General features: G+C 43.0%; 2 protein-coding genes across 2 annotated transcripts in view; one reads left to right on the forward strand and one right to left on the reverse strand.

The window, feature by feature from the left end:
• afg2a (AFG2 AAA ATPase homolog A) overlaps positions 1–13,263 on the reverse strand; it is a 123,387-nt gene that overhangs the window by 82,072 nt on the left and 28,052 nt on the right. The window contains exon 15 of the mRNA XM_023992647.2: positions 12,166–12,292. Coding sequence (XP_023848415.1) covers positions 12,166–12,292 — 127 coding nt within the window. The remainder of the gene's footprint in view (positions 1–12,165; positions 12,293–13,263) is intronic.
• Positions 12,628–13,263, forward strand: part of nudt6 (nudix (nucleoside diphosphate linked moiety X)-type motif 6) — a 45,701-nt gene continuing 45,065 nt past the window's right edge. Inside the window, exon 1 of the mRNA XM_070444786.1 lies at positions 12,628–12,706. Within this exon, the coding sequence (XP_070300887.1) occupies positions 12,682–12,706 (25 nt within the window). The 5' untranslated portion in view covers positions 12,628–12,681. The remainder of the gene's footprint in view (positions 12,707–13,263) is intronic.

Consider the following 13,263-nt stretch of genomic DNA (forward strand, 5'->3'; position numbering starts at 1 on the left):
TTGTTTGTACAGATGAACGTGGTACCTTCAGGCGTTTGGAAATTGCTCCCAAGGATGAAGCAGACTTGTGGAGGTCTACAACTTTTTTCTGAGGTCTTGGCTGATTTCTTTTGATTTTCCTATGATGTCAAGCAAAGAGGCACTGAGTTTGAAGGTAGGCCAATTCCATGCAACATTTATCAATGAAACATGACACCAAAACCCATTGAAAAGAGAGGGCTGAATTATTAAGAAGCAGAAAATAAGAGGGATGTAAAAGAAAATGAGGGAAGAGAGGAGGGAGAGACAGAAAAAAGAGAAAGACAGAAAGAGAGAAGGAGGAAAGATAGAGGCTTTCTGTGTTCCTCCTTGTGCCTGCTGTCTGTGACCACTTTGCCCTGGAGCATGAACGCGAATGTGAGCCCGCCTCTCTTCTCGGTCTGTTCACAATTACCCAGCCACTAATGAATCTTCCACGAATGACTGCTTAACTGGCAGCACTGACTCCTCAGGAACAAGGGAGCTATTAGTGGAGGAATTGAGGAAGGAAGGAAAAGGGGAAAGCCAAAGGGAAGGCAGGCCAGCTCAGAGGCCCAGGGAGGGAGGGAGGGAGGGAGGGAGGAGGGCTCAGCTGCATCCCCCCGAGGTGATGCCTTTAACAGAAGAGATCCTGGAGGAGGGAAGTGCGCACTCCACTTTCTCCCCCCCAGCAACCAGAGATGAAAGAGATTAGTTCTGGGTCTGGCMCGGAGGACAGTGGACTGGTGAACATCTGAAATGCTTCATTTCTCAGGCAACAGGATTTAGGATGGGACCCTATGTCCTTTAGAGGTGGTAAATACATGAAAATATTTTGCGGGGCACTGTCCAAGTCRGGGGTTTGGTGCATGAGACAACTTCTGGTGTTTCCTGCCAACCGTAATTTACGGTTGGCAGGATGCACACGCGCCTACACAATTTGTATGCACACGCGCATACACAATTTGTATGAAGATGTGTGAAAAAACATATTCMGATTTCAGTACCGACTCCAAGGAGCTTCTCAAACTATAAGCCATCTCAACCTGAAGTCTGACACGGACTGTTTGTGACAGCTAGGTAAAACTTTAACAGATTAGATGAAAACTCTTTGACAAATAAGAAGTTGGGGCCAAACTATACCAATTGGTGCTCATGCAACTAGTGAGAAAAGTGACAAACCAATGCTTACACAGAGACATGAAACAGTGAAATAGCGGTGAGAAAAGAACACACATACTGTACACATATGAGAGTGAACACACACACACACACACACACACACACAGTCTTATACTTATGACCCAGGCACATTTCACAGGACCATTTATCAAGTTAAAGTCCAGGTAGCAGCTAATGTACCCCACAACAGATATTTATGTAGTGTCTGTCCGCAATGTAAAAAAGAACAGACTGAGAGTCTGTTCTTTCGACCAATTGATTGGTCGGAATATTAAAACAGGTATTTTTCCATATATAGAAACACACTATGTTTGAATAAAATCAACTATATGTAGACTACTAAGCTTGTCTGATGCTTTAAGCACTGCAATTAAAAATTAAGACACACAAATTACTAAAGAGGGAGCAAAAGATCAATATAGCCTAACTAGAAGAAAAAAAMCTCCTCCCACTGCCCGCTGCTGCTGGCCTTCGCAGATTCTGCCGTTATGCTCCTGAAGTTGCCGGTAATAGGCTACACCAGCGGTTGACAACCTTTTCCATTTTAAGTGACAAGTTGTCGTACCATTTCTACCGTTCTGCGTGGCAGTTATGACTTTCATATTTTCATGGAACAGTTTAATTTCATTCATAATAAAATCTTAACATCTCAAAATCAATGTCATGTGGTTAATCAAAATTGTATCAAATGAACATGATACAAATTTAAAAGTAACTTATATTGCCATTGCCAATATGTAAAAATAGCCTACATAAATCCAACAAAGAAMAACATTGCAGTCCGAAGTTAGAAAATATTGTGATGAAAATAAATATCCTATAAATCACATTGGCTACGCATTGCCTGTCTGCAAGGAACTTGACACATTGTATCAACTATTAATTTGGTCTGGCCCAARGCTAGTGTTAGCAAACTTGCAACATTGTATAAAATATTCTGGGCCCTCAAGAGTTTCACACCAGCGAGTTCCAGACAGACAGAAACAGCTGTAGGCTATTTGCACAAGGGATAAGAAGTAATCAGGTAGCCCTATTTTATTACGTTTCCACCGGATCAGAGCATGACATTTTTTTATCGAAAGGGAGAGAGCTGGAAAGATTTTTCAAATAGGTAAAAACAGACTTTGTTACCTTGCTGTTTGAGACGAAGAACAAATTACTTTAAATTACTTTACAGTGACAGTGGATTAAGACAATCAGATAAAGGCTAAATGTACTTCTGTTGAGCCATCTCTGTGGCCTGCACAATGGATAAGTCCACTCAGACAGGCATGAATCAGACAGGTGTCTCGTGTGCTATACATTTATTTTTWATATATTTGCCACTGCTCAACAACMAAAAATSTTGGTTGATCAACAGCCTATTGACCAAACAATTGACCAGTTGACTAAATGGGGTCAGCCCTAATGTACAGTACCAGTCAAAAGTTTGAACACACCTACTCATTCAAGGGCTTTGCTTGATGTTTACTATTTTCTACATTGTAGAATAATAGTGAAGACATCAAAACTATGAAATAACACATATGGAATCATGTAGTAACCAAAAAATACTTTTTGTTAACTACATTTTATATGTTAGATTCTTCAAAGTAGCCACCCTATGCATTGATGACAGCTTTGCACCATCTTGGCATTATCTCAACCAGCTTCATCTGGAACGCTTTTCCAACAGTCTTGAAGGAGTTCCCACATATGCTGAGCACTTGTTGGCTGCTTTTCCTTCACTCTGCGGTCCAACTCATCTCAAACCATCTCAATTGGGTTGAGGTTGTGTGATTGTGGAGGCCAGGTCATCTGATGCAGCACTCCATCACTCTCCTTGGTCAAATAGCCCTTACACAGCCTGGAGGTGTGTTGGATCATTGTCCTGTTGAAAAACAAATGATAGTCCCACTAAGCACAAACCAGATGGGATGGCGTAGCGCTGCAGAATGCTATGGTAGCCATGCTGGTTAAGTGTGCCTTGAATTCTAAATAAATCACACAGTGTCACCAGCAAAGCACACCAACACACCTCCACCTCCATGCTTCACAATGGGAACCACACATGCGGAGATCATCCTTTCACCTACTCTGCGTCTCACAAGGACACGGAGGTTGGAACCAAAAATCTCCAATTTGGACTCATCAGACCAAAGGACAGATTTCCACCTGTCTATTGTCCATTGCTCGTGTTTCTTGGCCCAAGCAAGTCTCTTCTTATTATTGGTGTCCTTTAGTAGTGGTTTCTTTGCAGCAATTTGACCATGGAAGGCCCGATTYACAGTCTCCTCTGAACATTTGATGTTGWGATGTGTCTGTTACTTGAACTCTGCGAAGCATTTATTTGGGCTGCAATTTCTGAKGCTGGTAAYTCTAATGAACTTATCCTCTGCAGAAGAGGTAAATGTGGGTCTTCCTTTGCTGTGGCGGTCCTCRGGAGAGCAAGTTACATCATAGCGCTTGATGGTTTTTGCGACTGCACTTGAAGAAACTTTCAAAGTTCTTGTAATTTTTCTGATTGACTGACCAGCCATAATATGGACTTGGTCTTTTACCAAATAGGGCTATCTGTATACCACCCCTATAGGGGCGGCAGGTAACCTAATGGTTAGAGCGTTGGACTAGTAACCGAAAGGTTGCAAGATCAAATCCCCGAGCTGACAAGGTAAAAATCTGTCGTTCTGCCCCTGAACAAGGCAGTTAACCCACTGTTCCTAGGCCGTCATTGAAAATAAGAATTTGTTCTTAACTGACTTGCCTAGTTCAATAAAGGTTAAATAAATACATTTTCACAACACAACTGATTGGCTCAAACGCATTAGGAAAGAAATTCCACAAATGATTGTCTGTCGCCTACTGAAMTGTACATGGTAAACTGTAAGTGGAACTTCACAGGTTGTAAAGAAAACTCCCCTGGAGCCACAAAATGGCCGAATTAGGGCAATGCGCAGCCCCCCAAACACCTTGAAAACTTGCTCTGTACAGTAAGTGACCTTCGTCCTTGCCAAAACTACTCTTTCCTGTAGGCTTGTACTGTCTATATTATGACAGAATCAGCAGTTAGCTGGCAGACATTTTTACATTTGGTTAGTTGTATCAGTGTTATTTAGATGGAGCTAAATGTGCAATAGCTAGCATAGAGGTAGCAAGCTAGCTCTTTCACTTACCCAGTTGACCTCCATGATCACTGAAACCCATGATAATGCYCTGTCTTTGCTGGTGCTGYTGGCTGTTTGAGATGCTTTAGAAGCCACATTGATGGTAGGGACAGAATCCTCTTTGAGAAGCAACTTCGTGTTGAAGCACTCCTTCCATTGTTGATAGCCATGGAAGTTCTCAGGGATGAAATGTGCCCTGCAGATTGCTGAGTAGATACCYAATTCATCCGGTTTCCACTAGTTACCACAGCCACATTTAAGGTTAGGGTTAGGCATAATGTTAGCAGTGTGGTTAAAGGGACCAATTTGACCACCTCATTCTCACAAATGTATTTCTTTAACGTTTTTAATTCACAATGTGATGCTGACCGAGGGGCATTGTGGTATTACTTTTTCCGAAATTAGAGTTGATTTGGAGAAAACCTCAGACCCAACTTTTAGAACAACATTATAATATAACAATTGATTTAAGAGTTTATAATTTGGGAACTTTTTCTTGGGGTGCTCTAAGTTCCTATTATATGTGGTTCTGGCATTAAGAAATAAGTACTACACTCCCTTTAAGAGAGTAAATGTGTTGGCATGTCCTCTTTCCAGTGTGGCTGCAAAGTCCCAGCAACAGACCTCCAAMATATTTGTTCCGTGGTTTATTACCGGCCCTTGCCACGCCTGACCCCAGGGTTCCCCTACTTTGAAGGTGATTTAACGATGATTCCACTTTCACAAGCCACTGCCAGTGGACACTAGCACCGAATTGAGGAATTTCATGGAAAGAAATGTTCCTTTAAAAAAAGAAAAAGTGGATACAACTAGTCTGTTGTTTTAAGACTCAAGGAAATAATGAATTACAATRCTAAGCTACGTAAGCACATTGCATTTCATTTGTTAGAAAGCMTTTAAAGGAATGGGTTTCTTTCTTGAAACCTAGGATAATGAAAACTACCCTTAAGCAATCTATGACCACAGGATCCAATCTCAAATTGATGTCAAATTGCACAGATTGGACTGGAGCCTCATACGAAACGTTCAGGAAAATCCCCACTTGAAAAAGTCACTAAGCAGTTTGTGCAATAATTGCACTACAAGAACAACCCATGTCAGAACATGGATTTAACCTCACTTCAGAAAAGCAACACAGCTGTCCCCATTTCCTCTGCAAACATGTTAAAACACATAGAACCCCAATRTATGCTTTTTTTWATGTATTTGCACAGTGAAACTAACATAAAAATGTGGCTTTATATTCCAGCATTATGGATTTGAGATCTAATGTTTCATACGAGGTGATAGTACAGAATGTCACCTTTTATTTGAGGGTATCTACATACATATTYGTTTTATTATTTAGAAATGAAAGTACTTTATGTATCTGGTCCCCCCCATGTGAAGAAGTCATAAGTATTTGGACAAATGCACTTATAGTGTATCAAAGTAGCGAAAAGTTTTGTATTTGGTCCCATATTCCTAGCACGCAATGACTACATCAAGCTRTAAAACTRAACATTTCTTCTCTCCTCCCCATGKGAAWATTTGTAGAATTGCAGCAAACTTGCTTTAAAATGGCTCCATTTTCTCTACAGCCCATGGCAAAATGTGTAGAATTGCATGAAAATAACTTTAAACCTTTAATTTTTCTCCACTGTCAAGAGGGGGACAACTAACCACCCTCCCCCCAACCAAATCTCACTTAGGACCCCAAAAGGCTAGATTTTGCTTGTGTTATGTTTTGCCCAATATTAACTGAATGGTGAATGAAGTAATTTTCTTTCTAAGTGAGTAGATAAGATGTGTCTAAACACTTCTAAATTAATCCTGATAATACCATGACTAAGAAAAATCATGAATTAATCATGAATGATGATGAGTGAGATGCCATTCAGAGGCTACAACAAAACACGTTAACCACTCACCATTACCAATAACAGGGCAGGTTAGCATTTTTTGAGGAGTATCTTTGTGCCTCTGTATGCTTATCCATAATCATGGTAGCATCCACATGAATATAAAAGTGTCTTCTACTTACAATAAAACACACTATTCCCTATTCGGTTCCTTTTGGGCAAAACATAATCCCTAACACMACCGAAACAAACCGCAAACGCATCCAACAAGTTTGTAGAGTTACACGCTTGATTTAGGGATATGGGACCAAATACAAAACGTTTGACTACTTTAATACACTAAGTGAATTTGTCCAAATACTTATGACTTCTTCAAATGGGGGGACTAGGATACATAAAGTGTTTTCATTTCTAAAATGGTAAAACAGATTAAAATAACCTCAAATAAAAGGTGACTGTCCAAATACATATGAAGGAGAGTGTAGTTAAGATATATACAGCTCCAGAACATGGAAACATTACTCCCGCTCTGACAGCCAAATGGGCCTAGCAGAAGAGGCTTGGTTTGATTTCATTTCACTTACAATGGGTAACTTAAAACTTGACGAAGATGACTGGGCTGATTGAGGATATACTTTGGGATACCGTTACCATCTCTCCGGCAGCGCCTCCAAATCGTCGCTCAGATAATAGCTCATTTGTTAGCTGCCCAAAYAGCACTAGCCCTTGTTGAATAAAAAAAAACCTGTCCCGTTTATGAATGGACAGCAATACCCTCAGTAGCATGTTACTATACTCCGCTCCCATTTAAATCTCCTAAACTTACACCTAATCCACCTGTAAGCGCCTCTTAATGTGGTGTCGGGATCCCCCGGCCAGGGTGATCTATTCTGGGGGGCTTTTGGAGAAACACAAAGTGGGTATTATTAGGAGGTAGCCCCTCCCAGGTCCCCTGTTGGGCTGCTGTGGACCTGGATGTATGGCTGTATGATGGAGGTGAGCACTGATGATTCATGCAGCTCCCAGCTCCCTGGCTGTTAGTGTGGGGAGCACTGGGAAGTAGAGAAGAGTGGGGTCGTTTAGGTGTTTTTGTCTTTGCACATGTCAAATAAGGTCCCTGCCCTCTTGAAAATATCAAGCCCAAACTTCCACTGCACTACTGAGGCTTAAAGTGAAGTGAATTAAATGTGACAACAAGACGCTTTCTCTTCTATGCACAAATACACCAAATGCAAGAGAAGGAAAGGTTCGCTCAATGTTACCACAGTCTTAGCACTAAATGCTACACCRACCTACCGTGCTCTCCACTCGTCACCTCAAGACTTCACACCAAAAGAAGTAGACCTTCACCTCAACATGTACCGCGGTATATGTACTTTAAACCTAAAAACCTACACCTCAATGAGTACATTGATTTATACATTTCCCGTTAGACTCGACAAAGCTCCAATGAGAGAGCRGGGAAGAGAAGCTCTCCAGTGGGATTGTGGAGGGGTTTAGGCACAGCATTTATGAGAATAAACRAGATTTCCTGAACTGAAAGCATTCCAAGGCCCTGGTGGTCTCTGCTCACCAAGAGGCAAGACGACACACGCTGGAGATGTCTCCCTCACCCTCCCTCTCTCTCTCTCGCTCGCTCACAAAAACAGAGGAGCAGCCGGTGAAAGTGGAATGTGCGCATTAGTTCATTGTCATTTAGTATTTTGTATTATCTATGCATGCTCTGCTACTCCCAATGTGGAGAGCACATTATCAACCGCCTTTCAAGTTGAAAAGAAGCATGCAACGACCAGGACTATGTTTAATACACTGCCACCGCATGAAACGGAGCAAAAATGTGATGAATCACATTAAACTGTCCTCATAATTATACATTTAAATCAGCGTAATCTGGTGCATGCGTGATCAGAGTTTTTGGTATCCTGGGGGGGGGGGGGCTTGACTGATGTTGTCAGTTCTATTACAGTGGAAATACGCTGATTTGCTCGGGTTCTGTTGATTTGCTTGATGGTATTCTAAGACGTACACTGTGTAATCTGACACTAATACAGCCCTTGAAGTTTGATACTTGCCTGGGGATCATAACCTACCCCCCCCCCCCCACCACATCTCCCTCCCAGAGCTCATCCCTCCCTGCTGCGTATCCCGTTGCCTGGGTAACACACACACACACCACACACACACCAACACACACACACACACAACACCACACACAACACCACACACACAACACACACACACACACACACACACACACACACACACACACACACACACAACACACACACACACACAGCACACACACAAAATCCTCCCCATGTAGCTGGTGTCTTTTCACGTAACTGATTTCGACAGACGAAAGAGTGAGAACTGGGGTAAAATGCTGTATCATTTACCAGTAAACAGAGATACTAATACTTTGAAATAACATTGACAGCCAAGCTTTCAGAGGGACATCCTGTGCTGTGCAGCACCACCCTATTGAGAAGTGTACAGTCAGGAAAACAGTGAATGAACTCTAATCCTTTAAGACAGCACAAATAGAAATTCCATCATGGTTGGCTCACCTTGAGTGAGAGACAGAGAGAGAGTGAGAGAGAGGCAGTGAGGCAGAGAAAGAGGGATAGAACAAGAAAGAGAAATGGATAGAAAATASGTAAAGCTCGGAGAAGATAACCAAGACACAATAAAATATGGCCTGTTTTGACTGAAGGGCTTATTACCGCACTCTTTTAGCTAATATTAATTTCTTGCCAGGTCAAGGTTGGGCCCAGGTAGGCTTCTGTTGGATGAGTGGCAACACGGGAGTGCATCATTCAAACTGTGAGAGTCGCCCATGACCAGTGTCTGCTAGGTGGATATAGTTGACAGTTCCCCATGCTGGGGTGAAGAGCCAAAGGAGACATATTTATAAAACGTGAGAATGTTTACGTCTGGTCAAAGGTCAATGAAGAGTTGAAGACACATTTTCACAACAGACTGTTCTAGTTTCAAAGACTAAATGCACTGCTGTCGCCCAAAACAATGGCACTTAAAAGCAAAGTCTATGATGGGATGTCTGGGAAWGCCATCTGGTTGAATGGTGATTGGCAGTGTGGTAGGTTTCCAAGGCAAAACAAAATTGATGTCAGCAGGCAACTCTGTGATACAATCCTTTTCAMAGATACACCAAAGACTACAAGAAAACTTATAAAAAAGGTCAAGKCACATTTATGGCTAAGGGCTTTTTATAGGCTTGGGAACCTGAAGCTATAAATAAAGGCTAGTATTCAGATATTTACAAACTGGCCCACAAATTACAGACTAGGGCAATTAGACTCTGATTACGATTAGAAATGTCCAACCTTGACCATTGGCTTGAAAAATACTGACAGATGTTCAGTGAGCTCATATTCTGCTGTCGTGTGTCTGTTTGCATATAAATCAACAGCCCAAGTCCAGCTCCTCTAAAACATTAACAAACACAAGGCATGACTAATGTTGAGATGTGGTGGTGGAGTTTTCAAATTAAAAACATTTGCTTTTATTTCTGTTTTTTTGTTCCCCCTTAAAGACACTAGGAGGTAGATATAAACCTTATATTAGATATAAACCTTATATTAGATATAAACCTTTTTTCCACCCTACGGTTATTAACAAAGTTCTGAGAAGAAAAGGTGAGGGGGGTCAGATTCCGTAATTTTGCAATCTTGTGTGGCAAATTTTAAATTACTGGGGGGAGGTAGTTTGGTCCATTTAGGAGGTTTAAACACTGCTCTTTGGGAAGTTGCAAGTATTAGGCCGCAGATTAAAACGCTGATAAGGACTCTTTCAAGATACACAAGRGAGGCATACCAATTACCAATGGTGACATGTAGACTGTGTAAAAGTACAGTGTTCAGAGAGAACTAAATGCGTCTGAGGGCAGTATGTGTTGGGGTTCCAACCTCCAGAATAACGTCGCAATCTCCTGCATGTGTGCCTTTATTTTTGCACTCATAGGCCTTAGCCTTCACTCTTGCCATCGTAGAATGCTAMATGTCATTGTGTAGAACAACCTAATAGCCAATGGAACCAGCAAAACACTAACACGTTTAGAATAAAATATGTAAAACAAAAGTCCACAGGACWACCTCGACATACTTGTTTATGGCGGAACAGCACCTGATGTGGCGCCATCTCCTGTTCACAAAATAAACTACACAAGCCCTGTGTTGAGTGGAGGGAGGGGATTATTAAAAGAAGCATGAAACACCACACATCTGTTATCCACAGACCTGATAAGAGCCCAGTTGGTAACGTCTGGTTAAAAACAAACTCCATCTGGCAGTAATCACATATACTGTAGCATTCCCACCTCCTGATAGAAGGGTGGGAGCTCGACACATATTGTGTTAAATAAATAGGCTATTCAGTGGAACAACAAACCAACATTATCCTTCCTCGAGGAAAAAGTGTGCACGTGTGTGTGAAGGGGTGGGTCGGGGGGGGGCTGTTTTAGATGGACAGCTGCTACAAAAACAGACTGACACAAGGCTAGGGGGCTCTCCTCCAAAGCAGGCTGGGTAAATAGAATAGTGCCACTCATCAATCGTCACAGGAGACTCAAAATGSGTCAAAAGGCGGGATGGGGCGAATTGTGCAATACAAAGGCCTGTTGAACTGTGGGAATTTTGTATGATTATTTTCGGTATGAAAGTCATAGTTATTTAACACAAACAGGTTGTGTAAACAGTCTAAGCTGTATTTGTTGGAATTATTTGTGAGAGAAAGACAACATGCATTTTATAGGTCAAATGTTTTGCTCCCTTTCCACGGTGGAGCCAGTTCTAAAAGCTGGCTTAAGGAGGTAGATAAGTAGGAAGTAGACACTTGACTCTGTTAGTGGCTGAGAGACAAAAGCAGACCCACCCAAACTACATTATGCCCCATAAGTACATGCATACTCCCTGTCTTTCCATGTCCTTCTCTCTCCCCCCACTCGGTCCATCAAACTAAGAAGTCCCTGTGCTCCATCAATCTGCCGACAATGTGCCTCATTGACACCCAAACATCCCATTAATCTTCATTTGTCTCATCATATCCTGCCATTCTCATGGAAATGGCCRCCTACTCCTGTGTGTTGACAGTTTGGGGGTGGTGGTGTGTAAGTAGGGTGCCAGACCAAGTGAAGGGGGACCATAGAAAGTGCCACTCCATTTGGCGGCTTGCGTTTCCCATCACGCCTAATGTGTTTCACATTCAAATAGCACCCCCTACTACCCCCTTGGTAGGGGGGCAGGCTAATCTGATTTCTCAGCTGTCTGGGACCCCTGCTTCCTGACAGCAGCAGCAGGGTTGGCTTGGTGGGGCTGCTGAGGATGCCTGGGGTTTCTCATGCACCCCTCCCAGGGGCTCGAACCCCAACTGCTAACAGAGCTTGGAGTGGCAGGCCAGGCAGTAGCAGGGGAGGAGGAAGGAAGGAAATGGTCTTCAGTTGCTAGGCAGGCCAGGGATGTGTCAATTCTCCACCAGTGGCCCTGGAGGAGACTTCCAGCTGTTCAGCTGTCCATAAGGAAGCACTGTGAGGGTTTATCCCACCATGGGGCCTCAACAGCCACCTGGCAAAGTGGGAGCAGGAGGAAGTTCCCCCTAGGCACTGGACTAAAGGATATCTTCAGTTTTAAGTTTTTCCCCTCCTAATCACTCTACTTTCTGATAAGAGCAGAGACGATTACATTTCAGAAAGCAGAGTATGTTCATAAAGAGCAAGTGCATACATAAATGGAGGAGAGAGGAAGACGGAAAAGAGGGAGATGAGGGAAGGCTACAGAGAGCGAGAATGAGGAAGAGCGAGCTGTAAAAGCCCATAGTGCCTGTGTAGCGCCAGGCCCTTTTTTCCTGGGTGTGTTTTGACAGGGCCCAGGCTCTGTCTTTGATCAGCACTCATGAAGTTTCATTAAGAGATAGATGGAGGATAAAGAGGATGGGAAGCAGAAAGAAAGAGAGGGAGGGAGAGGGAGCAGGAACTCTGCTGGATCTACCTTATCTATCATGTCGGGCCGGTTGGTGGCGGCCAGCACGGTGACGTCCCTGAGTTGCTCGATGCCGTCCATCTCTGTCAGGAGCTGGGCCAGGACCCGGTCCCCTACGCCACCAGACCCCGAGGAGCTGAGAGAGCGAAAGGGAGAGAGAGGAGGGGGAGTAKAAATGGAGAGGTGGGTGGGGGGTGATAGAGGGAGGAGAGAGAGGAGATATGAAAAGACCTTTAACCAAAAATGTGTCTGTTCAAGTTGTCATGTCCCAGTCCCTGCACTGAGAAATAATAAGGTGTTTATTTTCCATAGCACAGTGTAGTGTCTWTCCCTCCCGTTTCCACTCCCCACCTCTGTCAGACACACGCACACACTCTCTCTCTGTCTCTGTTCACAGGGCCAGCGGAAGTGCCACACGTCATTACCACAGACAAGGACTCAGAGGAACACAAAAGAGACCTGTCACTGTGTTATGACCCTGGGAGGAAGAGAAAAAAGGCCTTGCGACTAAGAGAGAAATCTGCCATGCTGCTTCCACCTTTCATCCAAGGTCTGTTCCTTTCTCTTTCATTCCCTATGGACCCAATGCCTCCCTTCTTTTCCTCTCTCCCCTTTCTCTTTATGCGCCTGTCTCCAACGGTCTCTCGGCCTCTCWCTCTCTTCTTTTCTCTGTCTCAGTATCAGAAAACTCATTCCGACAGACGCCCCTGCATCAAGCAAATTTGAAAGGCAGGGGTCAAAGAATTGCATAAAATCCGGTCAATTCGGGCATGCAGTTAAATTAGAAAATCTCTAGTGTAAGTGGGGCATTTTGTCAGGTCGAATACCATATCCAGTCCATTCCTGAGTTGACTTAAGTTGACCCCCGAACTGATACATACAGTTGAAATTGGAAGTTTACATAGACTTAGGTTGGAGTCATTAAAACTCGTTTTTCAACCACTCCACAAATTTCTTGTTAACAAACTCGAAAGTCGGAAAGTCGGTTAGGACATCTACTTTGTGCATGACACATGTAATTTTTCCAACAATTGTTTACAGACAGATTATTTCACTTATAATTCACTGTATCACAATTCCAGTGGGTCAGAAGTTTACATACACTAA

Source organism: Salvelinus sp. IW2-2015, linkage group LG8, assembly GCF_002910315.2.
Source record: "Salvelinus sp. IW2-2015 linkage group LG8, ASM291031v2, whole genome shotgun sequence".
Classification (NCBI taxonomy): domain Eukaryota; kingdom Metazoa; phylum Chordata; class Actinopteri; order Salmoniformes; family Salmonidae; genus Salvelinus; species Salvelinus sp. IW2-2015.